Source organism: Eptesicus fuscus, chromosome 24, assembly GCF_027574615.1.
Source record: "Eptesicus fuscus isolate TK198812 chromosome 24, DD_ASM_mEF_20220401, whole genome shotgun sequence".
Lineage (NCBI taxonomy): Eukaryota > Metazoa > Chordata > Mammalia > Chiroptera > Vespertilionidae > Eptesicus > Eptesicus fuscus.
In genome coordinates this window covers 10,496,040-10,521,627 of record NC_072496.1, presented here as the reverse complement: position 1 = coordinate 10,521,627, position 25,588 = coordinate 10,496,040, and the positions used below count along the sequence as shown (strand labels likewise).

The 25,588-nt window shown below is 43.1% G+C and overlaps 1 protein-coding gene across 1 annotated transcript in view; it reads right to left on the bottom strand.

The window, feature by feature from the left end:
- The window catches only part of USH2A (usherin), a 407,070-nt gene that overhangs the window by 94,828 nt on the left and 286,654 nt on the right, over positions 1-25,588 (bottom strand). Inside the window, exons 47-54 of the mRNA XM_054712927.1 lie at positions 20,412-20,601; positions 18,379-18,547; positions 14,245-14,466; positions 7,443-7,666; positions 5,724-5,931; positions 3,505-3,702; positions 2,836-2,990; positions 9-207 (exon numbers count right to left, since the gene is read on the bottom strand). Of these exons, the coding sequence (XP_054568902.1) occupies positions 9-207; positions 2,836-2,990; positions 3,505-3,702; positions 5,724-5,931; positions 7,443-7,666; positions 14,245-14,466; positions 18,379-18,547; positions 20,412-20,601 (1,565 nt within the window). The remainder of the gene's footprint in view (positions 1-8; positions 208-2,835; positions 2,991-3,504; positions 3,703-5,723; positions 5,932-7,442; positions 7,667-14,244; positions 14,467-18,378; positions 18,548-20,411; positions 20,602-25,588) is intronic.

Sequence of the window (25,588 nt, the reverse complement as noted above, 5' to 3'; positions counted from 1 at the left end):
GGTTTCACCTGTGACCGTATGTTCCCTCCTGTCGGTGGTATCCGTGTGGATGAGCCCTTTCCCAACCTGCCGGAGCTGGTACTCCTCAATGACGCCATTTGGTTTCTCGGGGGCATCCCAGCTCAAGTGCAGGGCGTCGGCCCTGGGGGCTGTGATCCTCGGGGGCAGGACGCTCTGCGGGACTCCCTGGGGAGTAGTGACAGCCACCTGAAACACGGAGTCAAACAGCCTTTATCACAGGGGTGCACTAGGTATGCCCACCCATGAGAATGTCCCTTTTGGTTTAAATAAATGTGTTTTTTATTGATTTCAGAGAGAAAGGGAAAAGGGGAGATGAAACATCAATGAGGAGAGAGAATCATTGATCGGCTGCCTCCTGCGCACCCCACACCCGGGATCGAGCCCACAACCCAGGCATGTGCCCTGACCGGGAATGGAACCGTGACCTCCTGGTTCATAGGTCAACGCTCAACCATTGAGCCACAACGGCTGGACTGTTTTAAAATGTTGTCGCCTGGCCTGGCACATCATGAGCAGGGGCTTGGAGAAGGGCACCCTCTTTCTTTGATTCCTTCCCTCCCATCCTATCGAAACAATAAAATCCGACCTTGAACACATTCCATAAGTCTCTGGCTACCATTTATCACATCCAGGCTCAACAGCCATTCTGACGGCAGAAAGCAGCCCTCCATTTAAACGAGTGAGACCTGGCTGGCAGACTGTCAGCCTGGAGAACTCTTGATAACTCTCTCCCATATGGCCCAGGAGTGTCTCTGCATCTTAACAGCCTGATTTTGTACATGTTAAGCACTGGTAAACATGCAGCCAAAAGCCACATCTGAACTCGCTTGCATACGACATGCTTTGAACAGTATACATGGGCAGACGTTTGTCTTCCAGGCTTCCTGTGATCCCCGGGACGACACTACCGTGTCTGCCCCAATGTTCTAGGAAAGGACCAAGTGAGAAGAAAAAGAACAAATCAGCCAGTTACTTGTGCAACGTTGTCGAAATATGACTTGGGGAGAAAAGGGGTTGCATTTGTGTGCTGTTTTTCACAGAATTTACTCTGATTTTACCTTTTAACCATTTTTTTGGGGGGGAGGGCAGTGGTAAGCATGAGCTGTGCCTGTACAGACAGATGGGTTTTGCTTGGACTGCTCAGGCCCTAATTTTTGATTGGGATGATCAGCTGCCATCTGCCCCAGGGGTGACAGGTTTCTGCGAGGGTCTGTGGACTGTAAAGCTGAACCCAGTCTGGCTGAATGACTGACTTGGACAGTTCTCGTGCAGGGTCTGAGGAGGCTGTCTCTCTTAAGATTGAATGACGTATAAGGACTGGAACTGCTGCATGTGAGTCTATTTCCTCCTGGGCGTCCTCTGTGATTATGGCTTTTTATTGTCTCCTGGAGGGTTTGTCTCTCCCAGTCCCTGGGTGGGGTTTTCTGCCTTTATTTCACTCAGCATTCCCCAATGTTCATCACCTATGGTCTTCTGCTTGGACCACAGTCAAACACTGCTTGCTTCAATCTCCCTCATATATCTTTCTAGCAAACTCCAGTCCTATATACAGTGTGTGTGTGTGTGTGTGTGTGTGTTTGTGTTACACACACACACACAAATTCAGAGAGGAAGGGAGGAGAGAGAGGAACATAAATCATGAGAGAGAATCATTGATTGGCTGCCTCCTGCATGCCCCCTGCTGGGGATCGAGCCTACAATCAGGGAATGTGCCCTGACCAGAAACTGAACCGTGACCTCCTGGTTCATAAGTCGATGCTCAACCATTTAGCCATTCATTCCCTTCTTAGTCCTGCTTCTTACTCATTATTTTCGCATAAAGTACCAAATAATATTTTCTCCCTCCACTCTGCTGTTGGCTCCTTCTCTTAAATACGTATTTAAAAACTATCCAAACTTTAATCTTAATGTTTAACTTCTTCCTCTTTCGATTTTTTCTTTGCTTGCACGATGGCACTGTGACCCACACACTGCTCCGGCCAGATACCTTGAAAGTACCCATGACTCACTCCTTTCATTTCTCTGCATACAGTTGACCATGAAATCCCATCTATCTTACCCTCTGATACCTGCTGTATCTTTCTGAGTCGCCATTCTGATCCCTCTGCCCAAGTTCAGGGCTACAGTATTTCTTGGCAAGGTTGTTGCAGAACCCTTACACACATTTTATTTTCTATGCTAGGCTTCTTTTGCTCTTTGTTTTATTTTTTAACTTTTGTTTTCCAAGAGCTTTTTAAAAATTCTATTTAAATAGAAACCTCCTTAAACAGAATATTGGTTTGGGAATTATCATGGATTTATAGAATAACATCTAAAAATAGTTAGTGGGCCCAGCCAGCGTGGCTCAGTGGTTGAGTGTTGACCTATAAACCAGGAGGTCATGGTTCGATTCCCAGTCAGGGTACATGCCCAGGTTGTGGGTTCAGTCCCCAGTGTGGAGGCAGCCTATCGATGATTCTCTCTCATCATTGATGTTTCTATCTCTCCCTCCCTTCCTACCTCTCTGAAATCAATAAAAATATATTAAAGAAATAAAAAAAGAGTTGGTGGAAGAAAACTGTGATAAAAAGGATATATGGATTCAAGTATTCTTATTTATTTATGAAATACTGATATTTGGATAAATCTTTCTTCCAGTGATCTAGTTTAAGATGCTTAAGTATTAGTACTCAATTGAAATGCCACCTGGACACCCTCAACACAACATTGAGAGAAACACTGTATTCTATCGCTGGGCAAATCACTCTTGACCTAGACATTAGAGGGTCTTCCCAGCGGATAACTTCACCCAGGGATGAGGCAAACTCCCCTTACCTCGCTGCTGGGGGCACAGCCCGCAACCGTGCAAGCTTTCAGCTGGTATGAATATTCCTGAAAAGGCTGAATTCCTGTTGTATCAGAGAAGGTCAATGACCTTCCCCGAAAATATTCCACTCCATTCCGGAGAAGAATGTAGTAAACGATCTGACCTAAAGGAGACAGAGAAATGCTTGTATTTGAGCATCATCACCTTGTAACCATTTGCAAACAACGTACATGTCTTAGAGTTCGGAACAAATGAGATGCTATGGCGTTATGTATTTAATTTCCATTTGCTATCACATTGCTATGAGCAAAGCGTTCTTAATTATACGCACTCTTAGGGAGGAGATGGATTCTTGACATAGCTAATCAGAGTCATTTATGCTTATTTCCCCTCACTAGCAAACAAATTTACTTTCAATATTAAAACCATTTTGCCTTCCCATAACCTGCTTTATTTGTCAGAGCAACCCAGGTAAAGGCTGGTATTCAATAAAAAAAATTGGGGGCTCACAATGTATGCAGGCTATTTCACAAAAAGAATGACTAGTTGGTACAAACCTCAAGTCCACTTGATCAGGAAATACTTTTTAGGGGTCAGATGCATGCCAATTATGTGTAGATTACACACCAATGTGCTCATGGAACTATGATATTTCTATCTTAAAAGCAGCTTAGTACCATTCGGTTGTATGGGTTTCTTCCAGGTTAGGACTATTCCGTCTTCAGGATGGTCCGTTCTGATCCACTGAGGGGCACTCACTCCCTGAGGCACGTCTTCTTTCGTGCTGGCTCTAACAGCTCCGCTGAATCCTCGTCCGTAGCCATTCCAAGCCGAAATCCTATACTCATATGTTGTATATGGCTCCAGGTTCGCATCTAGAGATAGACAGTGAACGGTAGAATTTTTTAAAAAAAATTTAGATTACCATCATATTGCAAATGAATAGCAAAATCTTTAAACTTTTTTTTTTTTTTAAAAAAAGGCTTAATGCTCTAATCCTCTCCCTGGAAATAAAACTCTAATGTCTTGATTGTATGAATCATAAAAAAATATCTTCCATGTTTCATAGATGCAGAGATATGGAATGGCACAGAACAGAATTCACCTTTTCTGACCAGAGGAATGTGGGCACATCAAAGAAATGATTCGAAAAGAAAAGCCCTCGACTGATGTCCATCGGATGTCACGGCTTCCTAAGTTTATGCTCCCTCCACTCCTGCAGGGGGCGGGTTTGCCAACCTTCTTTTATAGTTTCATCATTATAAATGTCACCAATTCTTATGGTGTTAATATCACTTGATTAGATCATCCTATGGATTATAGCGCAGCTGTTATGAGATGCAGGACTGGAAAGCGAGCGTATTGTGGTTAGTGGAGAAAAATGACTGTGTCCTGCTCTCCTCTCCCACCAGTCCAAAACCGAGACAGACCCCAAACCAGCCACCTATTCAAACCAGCCACCGGCTCTAGCTTGTCTACATGAGATTAATTTTCAGCCCATCCACGTGGTTTGTTTGACCACATTCTTCTTACATCTTGAACAATGAGCCCTGCCCTGCCTACCTTATAGAATTAGCATGAAAATGAAATACAATGAAATTATATGGAAGAACTTCATAAAAGGTCAATTGCCACCAAACATAAGGGATTATCTCCTGTCCCCATTTTCTCTGGTAAGACGGTGTCCACCCCTAGTTACCTGTGATGACCACCAGAGGGTCTGCAGATTTCCCTTCCATTGTGGTCAGAGACTGCATTTCCCAGTGTTCTTTGCAGTTTGGTGTGGTCACATGACTGAGATCTCAACAAGGGAAGGGCATGGAAGTGATATGAGCTCCTTTCGCATCACTTTCTAAAGAGGAAGTCACTGCCTTCCATTGCTGGTCGTGTCCCCTGCTTATGGGTTAAAACTAGGAAATGGAATCTCAGGCTGCAACTGTGGACGAGGGCAGCACCCCAAGCACCATGAGCCACGAAGTGGGAGGAATCTGGATCCCTAAATATGGGCTGAGGTGCCCACCCCATCCACTCACTCACAGATGGTCACTGTGCTTTTGAACCTCTTTGCTCAGCAGATTAAACCATCTCTTGATACTAGCTGTTATCTCCCACCCTTCAAGCCCACATCACCATTTCTCATTTCAGTTCCTCATTTTTTTTCTTCTACTACATTTCCTTCTTCTCTTTTTTACCCTTTCATCTCTTTGCCCTTATTCCTTTATTTTCCTGTGAGGCTTAGTCTTTCAGAGATGCTTCCAGTCCATAAAAGCATTCTTGATTACACAAAAGGAATCATTTGTTGAAATGTTACTTTTCCTCAATAATCTCTTTCTCAGAGCTCTTTTTCCCTTCGGCAGAATTTCCTTTTTTTTAACTTTGTATCTCAAGATCATTTTGTATGTTATATGGGGTTAGTCTTCTAATAACAGAGGGTTTTGTTTGGGGGGATATAGATGTTCAATATTTACTCGTTAATTGCTTAACTGCCCCGGACATGTTTGTCTTCAATCACTTCTAGCTAACATAGTAATCCTTCAAAAATGCATATCATAGAGTGTCATTCCATCACTAAAAATGCGTATCATAGCATGTCATTTAACATCTACCCCTTGCTGCATAAAGGTGAACTGTTTACTTATTTGTTCCTTATTCTCTACAGGTTTACTTTAAAAGAGCCTGCATCCTTGTTTAAAGTTAAACTTAAAAGTATTTAAACTGCTAACTTTGAACCAATCCAGATTGTGCCTTTAAGGGCCCTGTGACTCGCTGGCCCACAGGGTGACGAAATGAACTGCTATTAGATTGAGGAGGAAGATGATGTCAGAGTGAAATCAACCTGCAGTCACAGCTTCCCACAACCCCTCGCGTGGCGTGGGCAGTGCATCCTTCCTGTTACCTGTAAAGGAGAACGTGTCTGCGCGTCCCGTGTGCACCAGCTCTTCCACAGAGGAGCACGCTTCTTCCACAGATGTCTTCTCCGTGGAGCTGCGAGACCCTCTGATCACTGTGCAAACGTGGCTGGTGAAGTTGAAGTCACACCGGCCGCAATGTGCTGTGGCCGCCGCAGACACTGGGCAGACAGTGCCGCATGCTTCGGGGGTGTCCTAGGCCAGGCGGTGGGGGTAGCAGGGAGAAAAAGAGGGTAGAGGACTTTACTATTTCATTTAGATAGACATGGGGTCAAGTTCCACAACTTTTAATGACATTTTCTTCCATCATGTTCATGAATGAATCTCTCAAAATGAATAAAAAAGAGAAGTGAAGGCAGTTGGTGTGCTAGAAAGAGCATTTATGTTGAAGTGACACAGACTTGGATTCAAGATCCAGTTGAACAAGTCCCTAGCTCTGTGACCTTGAGCAAGTGACCTAGACTCTTCAAGCCTCAGCTTCTTCAGCGAGAAAATGGAAGTTAAATGTAGCAGTTTTGTTGTGGGACTCAAAGGGCGTCTGGGAATGCCTTATGTTCAGTAGATCCACTATTATTCATAACAGTCATTGTTATTTTATTCTTGTTACTTTGACACTTTCCTAGTGGAGTTTTTGAGAAAATAAGAAATGTGGCATTTGAGGATCTACACCTCCTATGCTGTTGGGAAAGTATGATCTGTAAGAAGTATCCCATCCAAGTGAAAATCTACACGTAGTTCATGAACTGCCATTACACTTACTTACTAGAGGCCCGGTGCATGAAATTCATGCACTGGTGTGTGTGTGTGTGTGTGTGTGTGTGGGGGGGGGGTCCTTCAGCCGGGCCTGCACTCTCTTTCAGTCTGGGAGCCTTGGGGGGAGTGGGCCTAAGCTGTCAGTTGGACATCCTTAGCACTGCCGTGGAGGTGGGAGAGGCTCCCGCCACCACTGCTGTGCTCACCAGCTATGAGCCTGGCTTCTGGGCGAGCGGCACTCCCCCAGTGGGAGCACACTGGCCACCAGGGGGAAGCTCCTGCGTTGAGCGTCTGCCCCCAGGTGGTCAGTGTGCGTCACTGTGACTGGTTGTTCTGCAGTTCGGTTGATTTGCATTTATTATATAGGATATTTGTAAGCCTTGCCTCTGATGAATCTCTAGATTTTTAAATATATTTTTGGTAAACACTAATATGTTTTAATCTCATAAAATAAAATATTTCATCATTCCAAATTTTACAGGGATATATACAAGTCAATACAGGGTGGGCAAAAGTAGGTCTACAGTTGTTTGTAACTAAGTGAATTTGCTGGATCTAAGGTCTCCATCAAAGAAAAGCGGTGGGTTTGGGTTGAGGGGCTAGAGGGAAGCAGCCAGAATCTCCCTGTTTCCCTCCAAGGCCCCCACAGGCAGGAGACGGCACCACGCCAGGCCCTGGCTCTCCTGGGCACACAGGTGCTTCAGTCCTGCCCTGACTGGAAGCTCTGGGTAAGGCTCCTAGAGGACAGCTAGCTCAGCATTATTAATTCCCTTAGAACTCGCTGCAATGACATCAATCACAGCGAGCTCCCTGGGTGTTAATATGGATGCAATGCGGAAATGAATAATGCACACAGCAGTTTTGACATTCCCATTCTAGAACAATGGCCACGAACAATCTATTTCTCTCTCTGTCCTCCAGTCTGCACCTCCGAGAGGTTTTCCGTCCCTTACCGTTGTCCTGGTTCCAGTGGGAGCCTTGTCAGAGCAGACATATTCCAGGGGGTCATATCCAACTCCATTGCAGCAGGCCTGGCTCCCCGGAATAAGCGCTGTCTCGCAGCATTTCACTGGCACCCGGCCGTTCTTCCGAACATGTGGCTTTGAGTCTCCGCTGGAGGCTGAGCAGCATCTGGTCTCTGCCACACTCACATAGTCCTGCCCGCAACAGGACATGCCTACAACAGCAAAGGTTAGAGAGGAGATGAAGTTTGGAAAAGGGGAGGAAGCGGAGGGGGCTGTGGAGTGTGCCTAACTGCTCCCCTGCCACCCTGTTTGCCCCTAACGGCCCTCCCCTGCAGGCCTGGGGATAAAACCGTCAGGCCCTGGCAGTGGCTGAGAGGCTGCAACACTTACGGTACGGGGGCGTGGCCCGACCAAGGGGATGTAAGCTGCAGTGAGCGGCCTTTCTCACCAAAAGCACTGGACGTGCATTAGCTAAAGGACACACAAGAGCAAGGATTCCAGATCTCTCATCTGGGCCAACTTCTCCCAAGCTCCGTAAACCAGAGACCAGGTGTCTTCCCCTTTTCCGATGATCAAATGTGCTGGCAGGAGGAAGGGTACAGTGGCACCTCGTTTCTCGAACGTCTCCCCTCCCGAACAATTCACCCCGACAACCCTTTTCTGCTGACGCCTGTGGGATCGGTCACGTGCCTCTCGGGCGACAAAGGAGAGAAGGCGCGAGTCTGAGTCAGCTTACCACTGTTAATGTTGCAGGATACTGTGAATAGTTTCGTGTTGTTTTTTTTTTTTTGCTTTTGTTGCTGCTTATCATTAGTGTTGAATTTTCATTCCTTACTATACATTTCCTTTCCTTTTTTGTTGTTTTCATGTACATTTCATGCCCTTTTTGTTTTTAAAGTATTTATTTATAAATTAAACAGTACAATAGACATGTACTTTATAGAAGAAAGGTTAAAACAGGGAATCACTTGGGGTCTGGAACGGGTTCATTCAACTTACATTATTTCTAATCTATAATAATAAAAGAGTAATGTGCTAATTAGATCAAATGTCCTTCCAAACGACCTTCCGGACAAAGCCAGCGCTGCGAGGGAAGCCCAGGTCCCGGGTGCTGGAGGGAAGCCGGTGCCGGCAGCCGGGGGAAGGAAGGCCTCCTCTTGCACAGATTTCGTGCATCGGGCCTCTAGTGGGAAATAACGATCTGGTTTTCGAACACCTTCTGGAACGAATGAAGTTCGAGAAATGAGGTGCCACTGCACTTAAAATGGAGGGTCACAGAGGACATCTCCAGAATTCACAGGGGAGGAGAGGCCACCCTAGGACTCCGGGACAAGAGGCCAGACAGAGGGGAGAGGCAGCCCCTGTGGAACTGGAGATGCGGAAACGTGAGTCTCCTAAGTTGCTGCCTGGCTCTGTCTAGGGCCCAAATATTTGCTTCTTGGGATTCCAGCCACAGCACAACCGTTCTTTCTTCATGACACAGAGTTGCACCCACTGAGCATGCTCACCGATTAGGTGAACCATCACTTGACCTGGGTCAGAGGATGGGGCAGTGGCAGAAGGACCTTGGAGGCAGCATCACCAACCTCGGCATCCATGAAGGCCACGTGTGCCTGCGAGACCAAATGGACCCCTCTCCCCCACCCAATCCAGTCTCACCAACTCTGTTCACCTCACTGAGACAGAACCATGGAAGAGATGTGGCAAAAATGTAGACAACGATAAAGCCTGAATAAACAAACAGTACTCTAGAGTCAGATTAAGCTGGAATTAAAGGTGCCCGTACTCCACGCCACAGTGTGACCGTATTATAGAGTGACATATATTCATGTATATAGTAGCACAATGAGGTGACTTATTTAATTAGGGTTTTATTATTAGTCCCGACTGGTAACATACAGAACCTCAACTTCAAAGTGCCATGGGTTCCTGACGTGTTTAGCCTGGCCTTGTACAAACACACGTGCTAGGAAAGATACTCCTAATAACAGACCAACCAGTTTTCAGAGGCTTTTTGTTATTGTTTTTTCATCATCGAATCTAGACACTGGCTTGGCATGTGCCTTAAGAAGGATGCTTACCCACGCATAACTTCAAAGAATTCTCCCACTGACCTTCAACTTTAAAAATATCTCCAATTACTTGCATTTTTATTCATAGTTAACGACATCCATTGAGCATAACTGAGTTTTAACATGTTCTAATGTAACTGCTCAAAGTCATGGGTTTAAAAGTTAACTGTTTTTCTCTGGTGCTTTGTTAATAATTTTGGTTGTTTTAACATTTCCAGGAAAAGTCCTCTCGAATATATGCACACAGCAGGGCTATCATTGCAGTCTGAGTCTTGATTATGATGGATAGAATCACACTCACTCACACACACACACACACACACACACTCACACAAAACAAACCCCACAACTTCAGTTTTTGTATTATTTGGATGTATTTCTGATGCCTTGAGATCAGACATTTAAATGCCACCTTGCATTCTTTACTATTATTTTTTTCTCTGGCAGTTTTCTTAAAATACTTCATGTTTTCATTTTAAAGAGCCATCAAATTCTCAAATTCTAAAAACTGGCCCCTTAGGGAGCAGAATAACCCGCCCCCCCCCCCCCCCCCCTGCACCATCCAGATCACTTTACGGGTTCACCATGCTGTACGCAGAAAATCAAAATGCAGACGCTGACCCAATTCCAAACTCCTGAGCAGTCATCGGATCGCTCTGAGGGACTTTTGACAGGCCAACTAAAATCCCGCTAATGAACAGTTTTTACACCAGGAAAAAAAATAAAAAGAGAGCGAGAGATGCTTTCTTTCACCAGGAGTTTCATGTTCGTTTCCCTGAATTAAAATTTCCAGCCTAGATTTCACCCCCATAACAAGAAGTGACTCCCTTTCTAGTTCCTTTGGTAAACCATTACTTCTTTAATTATTATCAACCTTGTTCCAGGGTGATAAATTGCTAATTACTTAATACCCTAATCAGCGTTCATTCTTTGCACAGATAAACTGTGACAGAGCCATTAATTTAAATAGTAATTTCACTTAATGGCCAGAACGGCACACCAGATTTCTATGCAGCCTTTCCCGAAGCCGGCATCCATCACCGCGCTCTCCTGACATAAAGACGTCTGACGCGCACTAACTCACTTAGGGAGAGCAGATGTTCCAGAGCGGGCTCGGGAGAAAGTCCCAGGGTGCATCACGTCAGCATGAATGAGCTCGGGTTCCGAGTGGGGCCATCTCCCAAAACTGCACTGCCTTCGCTTTTGACCCCCTACCTAACTGATCACATGTGGCACTTGACTTTTGACCTTCGGCACACAGAATGCACGATTTTGAGTAAGGCCAAAGAAAAACAAAAACAGGCCGTGGATCACTGATGGGCTGATCTATTGTTTTTTGTTTTGTTTTGTTTTTTAATCTAAAGGCTCTCCATTTAATTTGTACAAAGGTGGAGAGTCTCTTTGAGCGAGTTATTAAAATATTAGATGTTTACTTCTGAGATTAAAAAGCGTGTGTAGCGAATGAGTATCTTTCCAAACTGCATAAATATCCAATGGAGAGCTTCCACTGTATTGGCTACAACTGAGAACACTGAGGAGGAAAGAATTTTTGGCTCTTGGTATCATAACTACTTCCAATATGTTATCAATTCTTATTCAATGGCAAGGGCTGAAAATGAAAACATGCATAAACATATAGGCCTGATGAATTTCTAAATCCTTAAATCTGCAAAACAGGTGCTCATTTTTCTAAAAAAAAAAAAAAAGACCAGCATTTATGGATCATGCTTTTGAGGTTAAATCAGTACTGTAGTTAAAAAAAATGAGTCTAGAATATGACAAATCATTGTGGAACTCTGGGATTGATCATGAGAACCACCTTTTAGCTGAGGAATACAGTTTAGGCCTAGAGGAATGAAAAAATAAAAGAAGTCTGTGATTAATCCTTAGGACAAACAAAATTGGTGGCAGAGACTGAAAGAAAATAAATGCATGCTTGCCTTCACCAGTAGGTGGCTCCATGGCTACCACCACAATGATGAGAAGAAGGGGGTGGAGTAAAAATACCCCCAAATAGTGGCAACTTATTCTGTAGCATTTATACAGCACTACTCATTATGTTATAGAAATCTTCCTGTGAAATATTCTTTCTTTTTTTTCTTCTTTTTAATACTCAACCAAGGATATGTTTTGATATTTTAGAGAGAGAGGAAGGAAGAGAGAGAGAGAGAAACGACGATGTGAAAGACAAACATCTATCAGTTGCCTTCCGTATGCTCCCTGACCAGGGATCGAACCTGCGACCTTAGACCTTAGGTGTGTGCCCTGACCAGGAACTGAATCTGCAACCCTTTGGTGTAAAGGTCGATGCTCCAATCAACTGAGCCCCCCGGGCAGGGAGAAATATTCTTTCTATACATCCTTCCAAGATAGAGTTCTGTGTTGCACGTCCCTTTTTAGCAAAGCCCCCAAATCCCATCTTATGTAACTGATACTGGTGCCATTCATTCTACTCAGGTCTGAGTCTAGGGCATGAAAACTCCGTGTTCTTTTCCACGACAACAGCCTCTCAGAGTTTCCCAAGAAAAGCTGCAGGGACATTTATAATAGAAACAAGGTGACAGGTTCCAAAGGTCTCTCGTGATCAGTTTCCCATGACGAACAGAAAAACCTGTCCTGTGTGTTTTTTTAAAAAAATGTATTTTTATTGATTTCAGAGAGGAAGGGAGAGGGAGAGAGAGATAGAAACATCAATGATGAGCCCTAACTGGTTTGGCTCAGTGGATAGAGCACCGGCCTGTGGAATGAAAGGTCCCAGGTTCGATTCCAGTAAAGGGCATGTACCTTGGTTGTGGGCACATCCCCAGTAGGAGGAGTGCAGGAGGCAGCTGATCGATATTTCTCTCTCATCGATGTTTCTCTCTGTCCCTCTCCCTTCCCCTCTATAAAAAATCAATAAAATATATTAAAAAGAAAAGAAACATCAATGATGAGAGAGAATCATTGATCGGCTGCCTCCTGCACGCCCCACACTGGAGATCAAGCCTGCAACCCAGGCATGTGCCCTGACCGGGAATCAAACCACGGCCTCCTGGTTCATAGGTTGATGCTCAACCACTGGGCCACGCCAACCGTGGCTCATTTACTCCAATATCAACTATCAAACGCGTCTACAGACCCTGTCCTCCTCTGACCAACAGAGGGGCTTTCATTCTCCTCTTTTAACACGAAAGGATATAATCAAGTTCAACCCAAGATTAATGGCAGAAATGATAAAATCGTAGAAGCAAACACTAAGAATAAAGAGAGCCATAAAGAGGCTTAAAATATGGTCAAGGAAAATGGTTAAGAATACATATCCGCCGAAATGACAGGCACGGCTGCCATCCCAAGACGCCCGTCGGAGACTCCTACGCCGCCCGCCTGCCCGGAGAGAGCACTAAAAGCATAAACGCTGCCCCAGCACTTCTGTTCCGACAGCATCTGTTAATTCTCTCCATTTATAAAATACATATTGACAAAGACAACTGAACTGGGACTGGGGAGATTTGATTTGGTGTGAGAAAGTCAATTCAATGTGATTTTGTTAAAGGGCTCCTGCAGGCGAATAAAAGAGTTTAAGTAATAAAGTACATAAAGAGACGTTTTACGAGCCAGCCCGGTCTCGTGGCAGGAACACAAGGCCGGGCAGGGAGAGGGGCCGGGCCTGGGAGTGAAATCGTGAAATCCAGAGCCTCGTGCGGCAGGTACGGGGCTGCTGCGTGGAGGGGAAATAAAGAGAGAGCCATATGGATGCCCTGGAAAGTCATTAAGGCCACAGTCATCGGGGGTGACAGGGGAGAGAGGCAGCAGAGAGAGCGAAAACGACAGAGGAAACGTGTCTATTTCCAGTGGAACCTGCAGGAAGGTCAAGAGAAGAAAGAGGGATTTTTTTTCTCTTTAAAAATACCATCCCTTCCATCTACCATGATGGCCAGAAATGAAGACTGTCATGAGAAACTCCAGCGCTCGTCCTGATCCACAGGAGTTGAGGAATGTCACAATGTGCTTAAGAAATATCTGACTAGCACAGAGTGTCACAGGAAGTAAGTAGAGAAGTGAGTCTGAAGTTTGGGCTCATGAATGCACTTACAGGGCATATGAAATTGCAGGTACATTTTGCGGGCTCCATCCCCAGTGGGGGATGTGCAGGAAGCAGCCGATCAATGATTCTCTCTCATCACTGATGTTTCTATCCCTCACTCCCTCTCCCTTCCTCTCTGAAATCCATATAAATATATATATATATATATATATATATATACACATATATATATATATTTTTTTAAATATATTTTATTGATTTTTTACAGAGAGGAAGGGAGAGGGAGAGAGAGTTAGAAACATCGATGAGAGAGAAACATCGATCAGCTGCCTCCTGCACACCCCCTACTGGGGATGTGCCTGCAACCAAGGTACATGCCCTTTACCAGAATCAAACCTGGGACCCTTCAGTCCGCAGGCCGACGCTCTATCCACTGAGCCAAACCGGTTTTGGCTATAACATATAATATATATTTTAAAGAAAAGAAAAAAAGAGCTCCTGATTCCTCACCTGGAAAATGGAGGTAACAGCAGTACCTAGCCCCTAGGCTTGCTGTGAGGATTAAATGTGCTCATGCGTACGAAGCCCCCAGAACCCGGCTTGGTGAAGAATGAACATGGGATGCTGTCTTTTGCCTCTCGCTGTATCTGCTTCTCATTTGCTCCATTACTGAAAGGCAGACGAGGCCCCTCACCTGGAAGGCGGCTGTAGGCCACGCCCCGGTCTGCTCCCCCGCAGCACTGGGCCTCCCTGCTGACCAGCTGTCCCCCGCAGCACTGCTGGCCGTGGCCGTCCCGCAGCCTTCCTGCGCAGCACACCTGCGCGCCCGCCGTGGAGTAGGGCATCCGGCCGCAGCACGCGTCACCCAGGCCCACGGCGACCCGGTGGTGCTGCGCATCTGGACAGCACACCTCACCTGCCAGTGGAAGGCAAGAACCAGCATCGCGTGAGATGAGAACATCTGCTCTGACACAACGGAACCGTAGCGCAGTCACCCTGCAGGTGCCGACTGGCTGAGAGAACTGCTAGGAACAACACTGACATTTTGGAGTTGCAACTCCAACGTGTTTGCATTGAAGACATAGAAATGCCTGTGTCTGCTCACCTACATGCATGTCGGCTTACAGGTTATCTGGTTCCTCTGGCCCCTAAGGAAGGAGCACTTAGACCTGGTGATGTGGACCCAGGGACAGTACAGAGAAAGTGTGTCTACAAATACTTTCCTGTTTAGTGTAATTTGTGTTGTTTTTTTTTAATGTGGGTAGAGTCAGAAATGAACTCTTGATACATTTGTAATAGCTATGATTATAATTTCACACTGTATTTCTTTAACCAAACAAAATACGTCCAATGGGAAGGTTGATCAAATGAGAGGAGGTAAACATACTTCATTTAAATCAGCACACTAGTATTTTGGGGAGCAGTGGCAGACACTGAATTTCGCTACCCACATTTCCCTTGACAGGATGTTCTGGGAGACTGGAGATAAAAACCATCTTTTTTCCTGGTATCCCGAAATCAAGGAGTTCAAAACGTATTCCTTTTCCCTTAAGGATGCCTTAGAGAGGACTAAGAGCAGCTTGTTAGATCTAAAATTCAGACTGCACCTTTCATTTCTAGCTCATGACCCCACTCTGGGTTGACCTCCCTCCTGTCCCTGAACCCCGATTTCCTCCTCTCCTTTGTCTTATTCCTTTCCTCCTTCCTGGATCTCCAACAGACCCCCTCTCCTCTCTCCTCCACTGCCCCTTCTCAAACACACCTTTCTCCTGGGACAGTATTTCTTCATATTTTACAAGGGATGTGAGTCTGATGACCAACCTGGCAGATCTTATTAAACCATGGCCCCGACAAGACTTACACAATCTGGCTAATGACTTGCCGAGCCTTCTTAAGTTGGGGTTGCTTTACAAATGTATAGTCCTGAACTCCCTGATTCGTATCAATTAGTTCATCTTTTTGTGAGGTCAAGAAATGCTAAGACTTGGTTAGTAACAGCAAGACAAATCACTTAGTCAATAGCATATTTATAAAAGGATATAAAAATGCGGGACGCTATTTCACTAAGGATAGATATATAAAGAGTGTAATAGGAGGGCAAGGACTCTACCCTATCCCATCCTCCCATGGGGGTCCCTGGAAATGCTTGTGCCAGTGGTACGTAAGAACCCCACTTGCCCTCGCAGCGGGGAAATCTCTGATCACACTACTAGCGGCCAGTGAAGGAGAAATGGAGCACAGTTACTGTAGCTCATGTTCCTCTGCATAAAAGGATTCTTCCCTTTGGTCTGAAATGTAGCTGCCGTATTTCTTAGATCGTGAAGCTCAGGAACAGAGTGCCCCTAGTTGGCGAGCTTCCTGTAACACAATGTGTCACGTGGTGCAGGGGGCAGCACCACTTAATTAAACATCACTTAGGAGAAGGGGGGCTCGGAGGTAACACAGCAGACGCGTCTATGTTGGGGAAAACCAACCATTATTTTTTAAAAAAACACTTTTGAGTAGAATAAATAATTGGTTTGGATAGTTTAGCCATAGTTCCCCGAATCCCTCAGAATCTTATTGCGTTGCTGACAGAAGAATATAAGATGTGGATTACATCAATGAGAAGTAAAACTGATTTTTTTCCTCTCAGAAAAGGACTATTAGACCTAAGATTCAAAGATCAGTCACCTTCTCATTAACCTCTCAAAAAAACGAATCTATTCCACCACTGGCTTGAAAATGCTTTCTCTCTAAAAGCTACCCCACGGTCTCAACTGTTAATTGTTAAGTCTTATCAAAGAATGACCCGCATTAACACTTAGCTTGAGGTCATTAGCATATTTATAAAAAAAGAGGGGGGGGCGTCGTGAGCATTCTTTTCTCTGTTGCTCTTTGTTGTGGGTGCTATGAAGCAAAGTTGTGAGAAAAAATAAACTAAGTATTATTAACCAATACTTCAGACTCCTCTATAAATATCAAACTCATCTACACCCATCCCAGCCTTGAACAGGCAGACAACTGATTACATTTTAATTGCATTGCCATACAAGATAGTTCGGAGGTTAGTGTTCGTTCTTTCTTGATGTAAACAGTGTTAAACTAGGTAACAAAGACCAGTGCCCTAGCATAGAGGTCACCAGGTCATCTCTTCATTTAGTTACACTGAGACTCATGGTTGGAGCAAAACACTTGGATGTTCCCACAGGATGGTGTGTGTTTTTTTCTCTAGACATCATGGTACAGACAGTCTAATATTATGAAAAAGGGAGGATTTAAAAGGATGTGGGCCTTGTTCAACATCTGGTAGATACCCAAATGCGTGAGGTCTGAGTGAGCCTGTGTCGATGTCTAGATCACGGAGGTTTTAAAAGATCTTGTTCTAAAAATTAAAAAGTTTTGTATAATATTAATAAATAATCATTGGGCTTCCAGGATTTATCCCATTCTTAGGAAAAGTATGTCACATTTTATTTGGAAATAGAACAAACCTAGACTGTTGTCTTAGCTTGAAATCTGCCACTCTGTGTTAGAAATGAGAAGTCTCCTACGTGTGCATAGCTGTGGTAGATGCAACCAAGTATTTTTTTTTTTTTATCAATTTTAAGGGATAGAGGATATTTTTCAGAGTTTGAACAGTTAATAGCAAATAACAGCAAACATTTTAATTCGACTTAGAAATGAAAACACTACCATGTAGTTTTATGCTAAACTTAGACCAAAGCCTATTATGATCTTTTGGTTTGAAGGCTGGGAGAACAGAAAATTTCTCTCTCATCTACGTAATTACAATTTTAAGGATATTATTCAGGGGAGGGGAGATAGGAACTATAGTTGAAAACTCCTTCAGTGTAATGTATCCCAAAGCCTTTGGCAGGGTTGGATTAGTTGCTCATATTGTGGTTTGCAGTACACGGAAGCTGACACTGAAATCTACAAAATTCTATTCCCATCACATCCTGTTTTCTTACTTGGAAAATCTAGTTGATTAAGTTATTTAATTATGAAAGCACTTTTTTTTTTTTTTTTGGTGAGAATCAGAATAATAGTCCTGCTTCAAAGACAGATTTTTCTATCAACTTTAAGGGACAGTTATGAAGAATCGAGGACCTCAGCCTTAAATAAACTTGCATCGTATTTGATCTTTCACCTTCCCTTTTTGGTCCAGTGTTTCACAGAGATACTAGATGAGATAATTTTTCATTTTACACACCTTTGATGGATATAAGTACACCAAACACAAGGGACACTGAACAGCATCGAATGAACTAGGTAACTGGCATAGATTTTATGTTGAACTAAATGTCTCAGAGCACTCAGCATTTTTTTGGGCATCCAAACACACACCTTTCTTTTCTCTCTCCCATCTCTAGTTCTGGGCCCTTAAAGAAGGCAGGCATTCAAGTTAGGTGGCAGGGAAACAAAAAGTTGTTCTCAATGGCTTTTCCATGATAAAAAAGTAACCGACAATAGCAGTAATAAGAGTTTCAGATTTCTGGAACAGTCATTTAAAAAGCTATGGTGCCCAGCCAGCGTGGCTCAGTGAACCAGGTTGAGCATCAACCTATGAACCAGGAGGTCATGGTTCGACTCCAGGTCAGGGCACATGCCCGGCTTGCCGGCTCAATCCCCAGAAGTGGGTATGCAGGAGGCAGCTGGTCAATGATTCTCTCTCATCACTGATGTTTCTCTCTCTTCCTTTCTGAAATCAATAAAAATATATTTAAAAAAGAAAAGATGTTTCAAGCCGGCCATTGGCTATGTGTGAGTGACTGCATGTCTTCGGGGGAGGTGTTTGCTTTTTCTGGTTCCCAGGATGACCAGGTATCCCTGAGACAACCCTCACCTGGCAGAACTCGAACGTAATAGCCCGAGCAGCAGTGGTGGTCTGGCTGTGCCTGTTGTATGCGGCCGCCACAGCACACTCCTGTTGAATTCAGAACCAAAGGGATATACTTCTCCTCACAGCACTGGTGTCCGGGCTGAGCGTCATGGAGCACACCGGCACAGCAAACCTGAAGGTCGGGAGCCAAGTTTAAAGGAATATCAGTTAATTAAGACTATTATACCACCTTATCTCCTGTGACATCATCATTTTCTAACAGACATTGCTAAGAGACCAAATACAGCATATGTTTGATAAAAATTCAAACACTGAAACACACCTTTTCCCAGCATTATTCGGGTCCTAAATGCTAGTTGATATAATGTAGCTTTTGAGCCTTCAACCATGCTTTGTGCTCTATCAGAATATTCCATAAACATGAATGACATTTTGAATGTCAGTGCTTCCAATGGAAAGATGATTTAGAATTATAAATGAACTATTTCCTTCATGTATATGTTTTTATTTTAATGGTTGTTTATTTTAATTCCACACCTATGGAAACCTGACTCTCATTGATCTTTCTTTTTCTTTTGTTAAAAAATAAATGGCATTTTTCTTATAATTATTATGATCACGTATTTATGAACCCAATCTTCAGACAAGGGGATCTTAAGAGTTCAACATTTACATATATATATATACACACACACACATACACATATATCTGTATATATGTGTATGTGTGTGTGTGTATATATATATGTCACATTAAAAAGAGACATTTATATGGAAATTAATTTCGACAAGCCCTTTTAACCATGTGTGTTTTCTCCAGGAGCTGTGGAAGAAATTATGTGCTTGAACAATCAAATAATTAATTGCATGCACTGGAGGTCTGAGAAACTGATAGTCTCCTGGTATGTAGAACAAATGAAACCCTGAACTGTAGCCTCGGAATCTATACTTGGCACGTTATGTGAACTGGATAGAGCCTTCCTGTGACAGCCCAATCCACCACTCTGTACAAGGTGTTCCTTTCCCTTTCGCTCACTGCTTCTTGTAAGCTTGCACCAATCTCTGAGTCAAGCTCAATACAGGAGCAGAAGAAGGTGGGATCTCCCAGTTTTCCGAAGGGCCACTAGCTTAGTGCTTCATTGATTTTGGAAAAGTTATGAAAGAGCAAATAAATTCAAAGTCTTAAATTCAGCCTATCCCTGTGGTGGGTCAGGTAGCTCTGAGAATCCAACACACAACCAATAGCCTGAAATGAGGTAAAACTTGGTCAGAATGACAATTTTGGAGACTAAGCATAACAAAGGTTAGTTTGTAACCGCCTGTTTTATAACTTTTCTTAGATGATGACTACTACTGAGCCAGCGTCAGCTTAGTAATTTGTTTTATCCACACTGCTGCAAAAACTCACGTTCTTAATTACTGCGCCCTTTTGTAGTGAATCTTTTGGATGTAGTGATCGCTTCCGTCATTGAAGGGGTGATGCTGCTGATAAATAGGAACGCTCTTTCATTCTAAGAAATCCTACCTTCAGACTGAGAATTTTCTGCATCGTTTGTCAATAAAAGCCATTTACAAACTCCTCTGTCTGGCTGTGCTATTGATCTGATTCCTAAACTGCAACTAACAGGAACATTAATCTGCAAATGGCCATAATTTTAAAATATTTCTGACAAACCTTGAAAGGCCCTGCTCACAGTGACTCATCAGTGTCATGTACACAAACACCCACTTGTCGCTGAATGGATTTGTCGTAAAAAAAAAAAAAAATTCAAGTCACTCCATCAAATACACATTCAGGAGGATCCTTATTATTTCAATAAACTAATATTTCCTGTAAAAGACGTTGAAAAATGAGAAGGCTACAACGCTCGGGAGGATGGCAGGGTTTTGATAAGCTTCCTTTCCTTGCCGTGGGGTCTCCTGATAGACTGGGGGACATACCGATCATGATAAATCATGGCTTAAGAAGCAAGTGATTTCACCTGGAGTGCTCGGTGAGAAAAACAGATTACACGGACGGGCCTGAAGAGAGTTACCTTCGCCTCAGGATCATAGCACCTGTGTCCACAGGTAGTTTCCAGCTTTTGACACATCACTGCCTTGCAGAGCTCACCGCCGTGAGCTTTCTGGGTCCTAGGGCATGGGGACCATGATTTCCGTAAGACAGCATATCCCAGAATGATGCCGTTTGGCTTCCCTGGGGGCGTCCAGTCAATGTGAAGGGCTCTGTAACAGAGAGAATAATTAATACTTCTGCAAAGACAACACTCACCATTGCTGCCATCAACCTCACGTACTTTCCAACTTATCTTCCAGGTTGTTCTACAGGTTTACATCTGTTAACTTCCTAATCAAAAAGCTGCAGCAAGAGAATATGTATATGTTAACATATATACTCATATATGCTACTACCATATCACATTTTTGGAGAACCAATAAAAACTTTATTTTAATATATTTTTATTGACTTCAAAGAGGAAGGGAAAGGGAGAGAGAGATACAAACATCAATGATGAGAGAGAGTCATTGATTGGCTGACTCCTGCATGCCCCCCCACTGGGGATCAAGCCCCCAACCTGGGCATGTACCCTGACCAGGAATCAAATCTGTGACCTCCTGGTAATAAAATTATTTGTTCTTATTGCTTTTTTTTTTTTTTAAAGGGTGGAATGCTGACATTCAAAATTAACTCTACTTGTGCAGTTGTAGAATTTCCAATCATAACTATTTACTAATTCCATTGATGTTTCTATCTCTCTGTTACTCTCTGAAATCAATAAAAAATGTATTTTTTAAAAAGAGCATATGAACTTATTAGTCCGTATAATTTAAAGATCTTACAATAAAAATCTCACAAATAACTGTTAGCCACTTTTCTGTCATTGTGTAAAATAAGTATTTTTGTCATATTTTTCATTTTAAGGAGATATATATCATTACAGACCAAATTACTGGACCCTATCAGGAATTCAATTAAGCCCAAACATTAAAAAGCAGCAATCATGATAAACCCTGACATTTTAATAGACTGCTTTTAAAGAAAGAAAGTTATTATTTCATTTTGAGGGTGCAAACAGAACACATTCACTACTAAGACTGTAGAGTGGAAATGTCAAGTGTAAGAGCAGTTTCATAGGTGACTTGTATGGCCACCGTTCTTATTCTGCGGTCTTTATCCAACTCCCCAAATTCATTTCCCATTTTGCAGATACCTCTTTTGTATTCACTGCATAGTCAACAACAGAAAAGACTATGTGTGAGTGACATTCCAGGGTCTGACTTATCCACAAAGGCCAGTGAATTAGTGAAGTCTAGAAAACACGTGTAGAACACCATGCCATCACACTTCCTTGCACGGTGTAAGTGAAATGAGACCACCTCTATTTTCAGCAGTGCCATGAACAGTTTTGCTTTGGAGAATCTGAGTCAGGTAGATAAAGATAAATGATCAAGGAGTCATGGGTTCAACCCCTCCACGTTTCTCATTAGAGGCAATGAGAGCGATATTGAGAGATCTTTTTGAGTGACGATTTGAAATGGAGGAAGGACATCCCTGAGATTCTGTTGAGGAGACCCCCAATTAAAGAGTGGATTTGGAATGGAACCGATGAAAGGAACCAATGAAAGGAACCAATGCGTGTTCAGAGAGCTGGGGGTCAAAGTTCATTAGAAGGGAGAACTGGATTTTGCTGAGAGTTGCACAGAGGTGACCTCAGTCAGTGAGCTTCTTCTATGGGGGCCACAGGAAGCAGAGAAATCAGAAGGAGTCTGGGATAGAGAGGCAGGCGAAGAAAAGGAATTCGTGGGGCCAGAGTCCCAAGAATGAGCTCAGTATTCTGTTACATCTCCTCACCAAGCAATGAGTTTGACCATCAGAACTCATTGGCCATCACAACAATAAAATTTACTCAAAGCAATTATGACTATTGATTTGATCTGTACAATACAAAACACCCTCCAAACTGTCTCTCTCAAGAGTTCTTCCCACACCCTTTCAAGAATTGAGCAGAAAATTCCAGTCCAAATTAAAAGCCATTTGCCATTGTATACATTGCCGTGAGAGAGGATATTGACAATATGGGTAAAGGAGCAGTGATTGGACATTCTACATCTACAGACCAATATTCTGCTTACTAAGAAAAGAAAAAAGAGGTGGATTAATATTTTTAATAGTAAAATTTTGAATTCAGCATTCAAGTTGTTATCCCCTAAAAAAATCAGGGAGGAAAATTAAGGATACAGAAGATTCATTGATATTCAATGCCATGAAAATATAGAAGTTTCAAAGTTTCACCTCAAATTTGGTGAGGCACAAAGGGGAAGCATCTTCCTCTACAAGCTACAACCTCTCATGCCTTCTTCAACCTCAGGCTGAGTTCCTTGGACAGACAAGGGGATTTTTAAGTAAGGACAGGTGTTCAGCCTTCACTTGGAGACACCCAGGCTGAGCTGCTACCATAAAGACGCCTGCAAAGTTGGTGTGTGCAACTATCATTTATATCATTCAGTAGCTCGAGGCAAATTTTTAAACAATTATTTGTGAATGCTCCAAAGACATTACACCCCAGACTTCTCATCAATAATACAGCCCCGAACTGATGTGGAACTGGGGAAAACACTGCCATGGTTCCAATTAGAGGCAGCCAGAGACACCGTCTGCCTTCTCTCTACTCTCCCTTGAGCCTCGTGCCTGGAAATCATGCATTTTGAAATACGAGCAGTAACGTAGTAAAATCTCTTCCTTGTTTATGCTTGTCCTTATCGTAGGCATTCATGGAGCATAAATAAGTAAACTTCAGAGGCAGCCCAGTGCCCAGGGAAGCTGTCGGCTACAGCGCTTGTCATATTTCAGTCAAAGCCAGAGCTGGTCAGCTCTTTTCATCTGAAGCGGTGTGTCCGTTCATCGCATTGGACCAGAATTAATGAATCAGCTACTGATTAAATTCCACTCTAACCAATCCACCAAGGCAAATAAATGAACTACCCAGGGCACGTGTAGGCCATGGCCAGACATGTCCGGGCTATCGATCAGTAGTTAGTATTCTTTGGGGATCCAGAAGCAGCTGATGACAATATGACAAGGATGGAAACTGTGACGCAGAAACAGTGTGTTACTGGAGGAGGCGGTCAGGGAATGAGAAGGGTTCATCTGATCTTTACATGTGTGCTAAGGCATCACTGGTTTCCATGTAAGAGGAAAACACGTGTAAGTGCTTGGACTGAAGATGTTGTCAAAAGCCAGGTGTGAAAGGCCAAAGGCAAAGATCACGTACCCCAGATGTGCAATCCAACAGGCTGATGTGCTGTTAAAATTTCACGGAGAGGTTTTCTATAAACAGTGTAGAGTGAAGGAGTATTTGGACGTGAACTCTGTTATCTCTCGACTGCGGTAGTATTTACACAACTCCACGCATTTGTCAAAACTCATAGAAGGTGGAGCAAAAAAAGAGTATATTTTACTCTGTGTAAATTAAAAATAGATTGTAAAATGCAATAGAATAATAAAAAATAAGTAAGCAAATGCAGGAAACCCATGATCTTTCCAGAAGCTTAATTCATTGTTGAAACTAGGGGGTTCTCTTCACATCCTTGTCAGTTTTTACCTTTTTCTCTTCACTAAGTCTCAAACTGCTTTTATTCTAAGCCCAAATGTAAGTGACATTTGATTGAGTATGGAATGATAGGATGAAATATCGGTTTCTTTTTAATTCAGAATTTGGAGGCATTGTATTTTGGCCATGAATGCTGCTGTTTAGAAGATGGACAATATTATTCAAACTCCAATGCTCTGTGTTATCTTCCAGGAAATTCTTGATTTGGAAATTTCCAGACAATGTCCCTCTATGGGGCTCTTTAAAAAATATATTTTATTGATTTTTTTACAGAAAGGAAGGGAGAGGGATAGAGAGTTAGAAACATCGATCAGTTGCCTTCTGCACACTCTGTACTGGGGATGTGCCTGCAACCAAGGTACATGCCCTTGACCGGAATTGAACCTGGGACCCTTCAGTCTGCAGGCCAACGCTCTATTCACGGAACCAAATCAGTTAGGCTGGGGCTTTTTATGTGGCTCTTTTTTTCAGCGGTTATGCTGATACCTACAGACTCTTCATCTGCTTGCTGGTATGTTTAGTTCTGGAATATTTTCTTATCATTTATTTCCCCCCCTTTTTCCTGCTCTCTCTCCTAGAACTCTTATTATCCATATACTAGATATCCTGGAAATTTTTTCCAAATTTCCTCAATAATTACTTTCTTTTTCTTGACATCTTTGCTTTTTCTTGCACTTTTAGAGACTTTCCTGTTTCTTCCAAAATTTTAATTCAGCTGTTACACTTTTAATTTCCACTTTATATTTTTTATCCAAGTAAATTTTTGTTCCATAAATAGATAATCTTTTTGTATCTCTTTGAGGCTATTATACTTTTTTCCTATTTAACATTACCTCTGTGTTTACTGAATTATTTCTCTTCTTTTATTTTGGTCCATTTAATCTTTGAGAGCTACGTACCAAAAAAGCTGAACCAAAGCTCTATATACAAGTGGGGTTTGCAGATTGATATGCTTCCCTGTGAATGTCTTTTCCATTAGGGGATCCCACCTGCAAAATCCTGGAAATATTTTATTTTGGGCCATGCAAGCTTTTCTAGAGAAGAATGTCCAATTTCCTGTCGGGGCATTTATGACTAGATACTTCCTCTTTATCAAGTTTTCACCTTGGCCTCTACTCGAGCTTTCCACTGTGCTTGGGAGCCCTGAACCCAAAGCACCTCTGTTCTTTATTCTCTAGAGCAGTGGTCGGCAAACTCATTAGCCAACAGAGCCAAATATCAACAGTACAACAGTTGAAATTTCTTTTGAGAGCCAAATTTTTTAAACTTAAACTTCTTCTAATGCCACTTCTTCAAAATAGACTCGCCCAGGCCATGGTATTTTGTTGAAGTGCCACACTCAAGGGGCCAAAGAGCCGCATGTGGCTCGCGAGCCGCAGTTTGCCGACCACTGCTCTAGAGAATATACACTTCTGATCTTTGGGAGGTGGACTATGCCACATGGAGGAAGAGAAACTGACACCTGGGTGCATAATATAGAAGTCTAAACCTTGAATTCTGTGACGGTTCATTTTATATGTCAACTTGCCTGGGCCACAAGGTACCGCGATATTTGGCTAAACCGTCTTTCTGGGTATTTCAGGTTGTTTCTGGCGAGATTA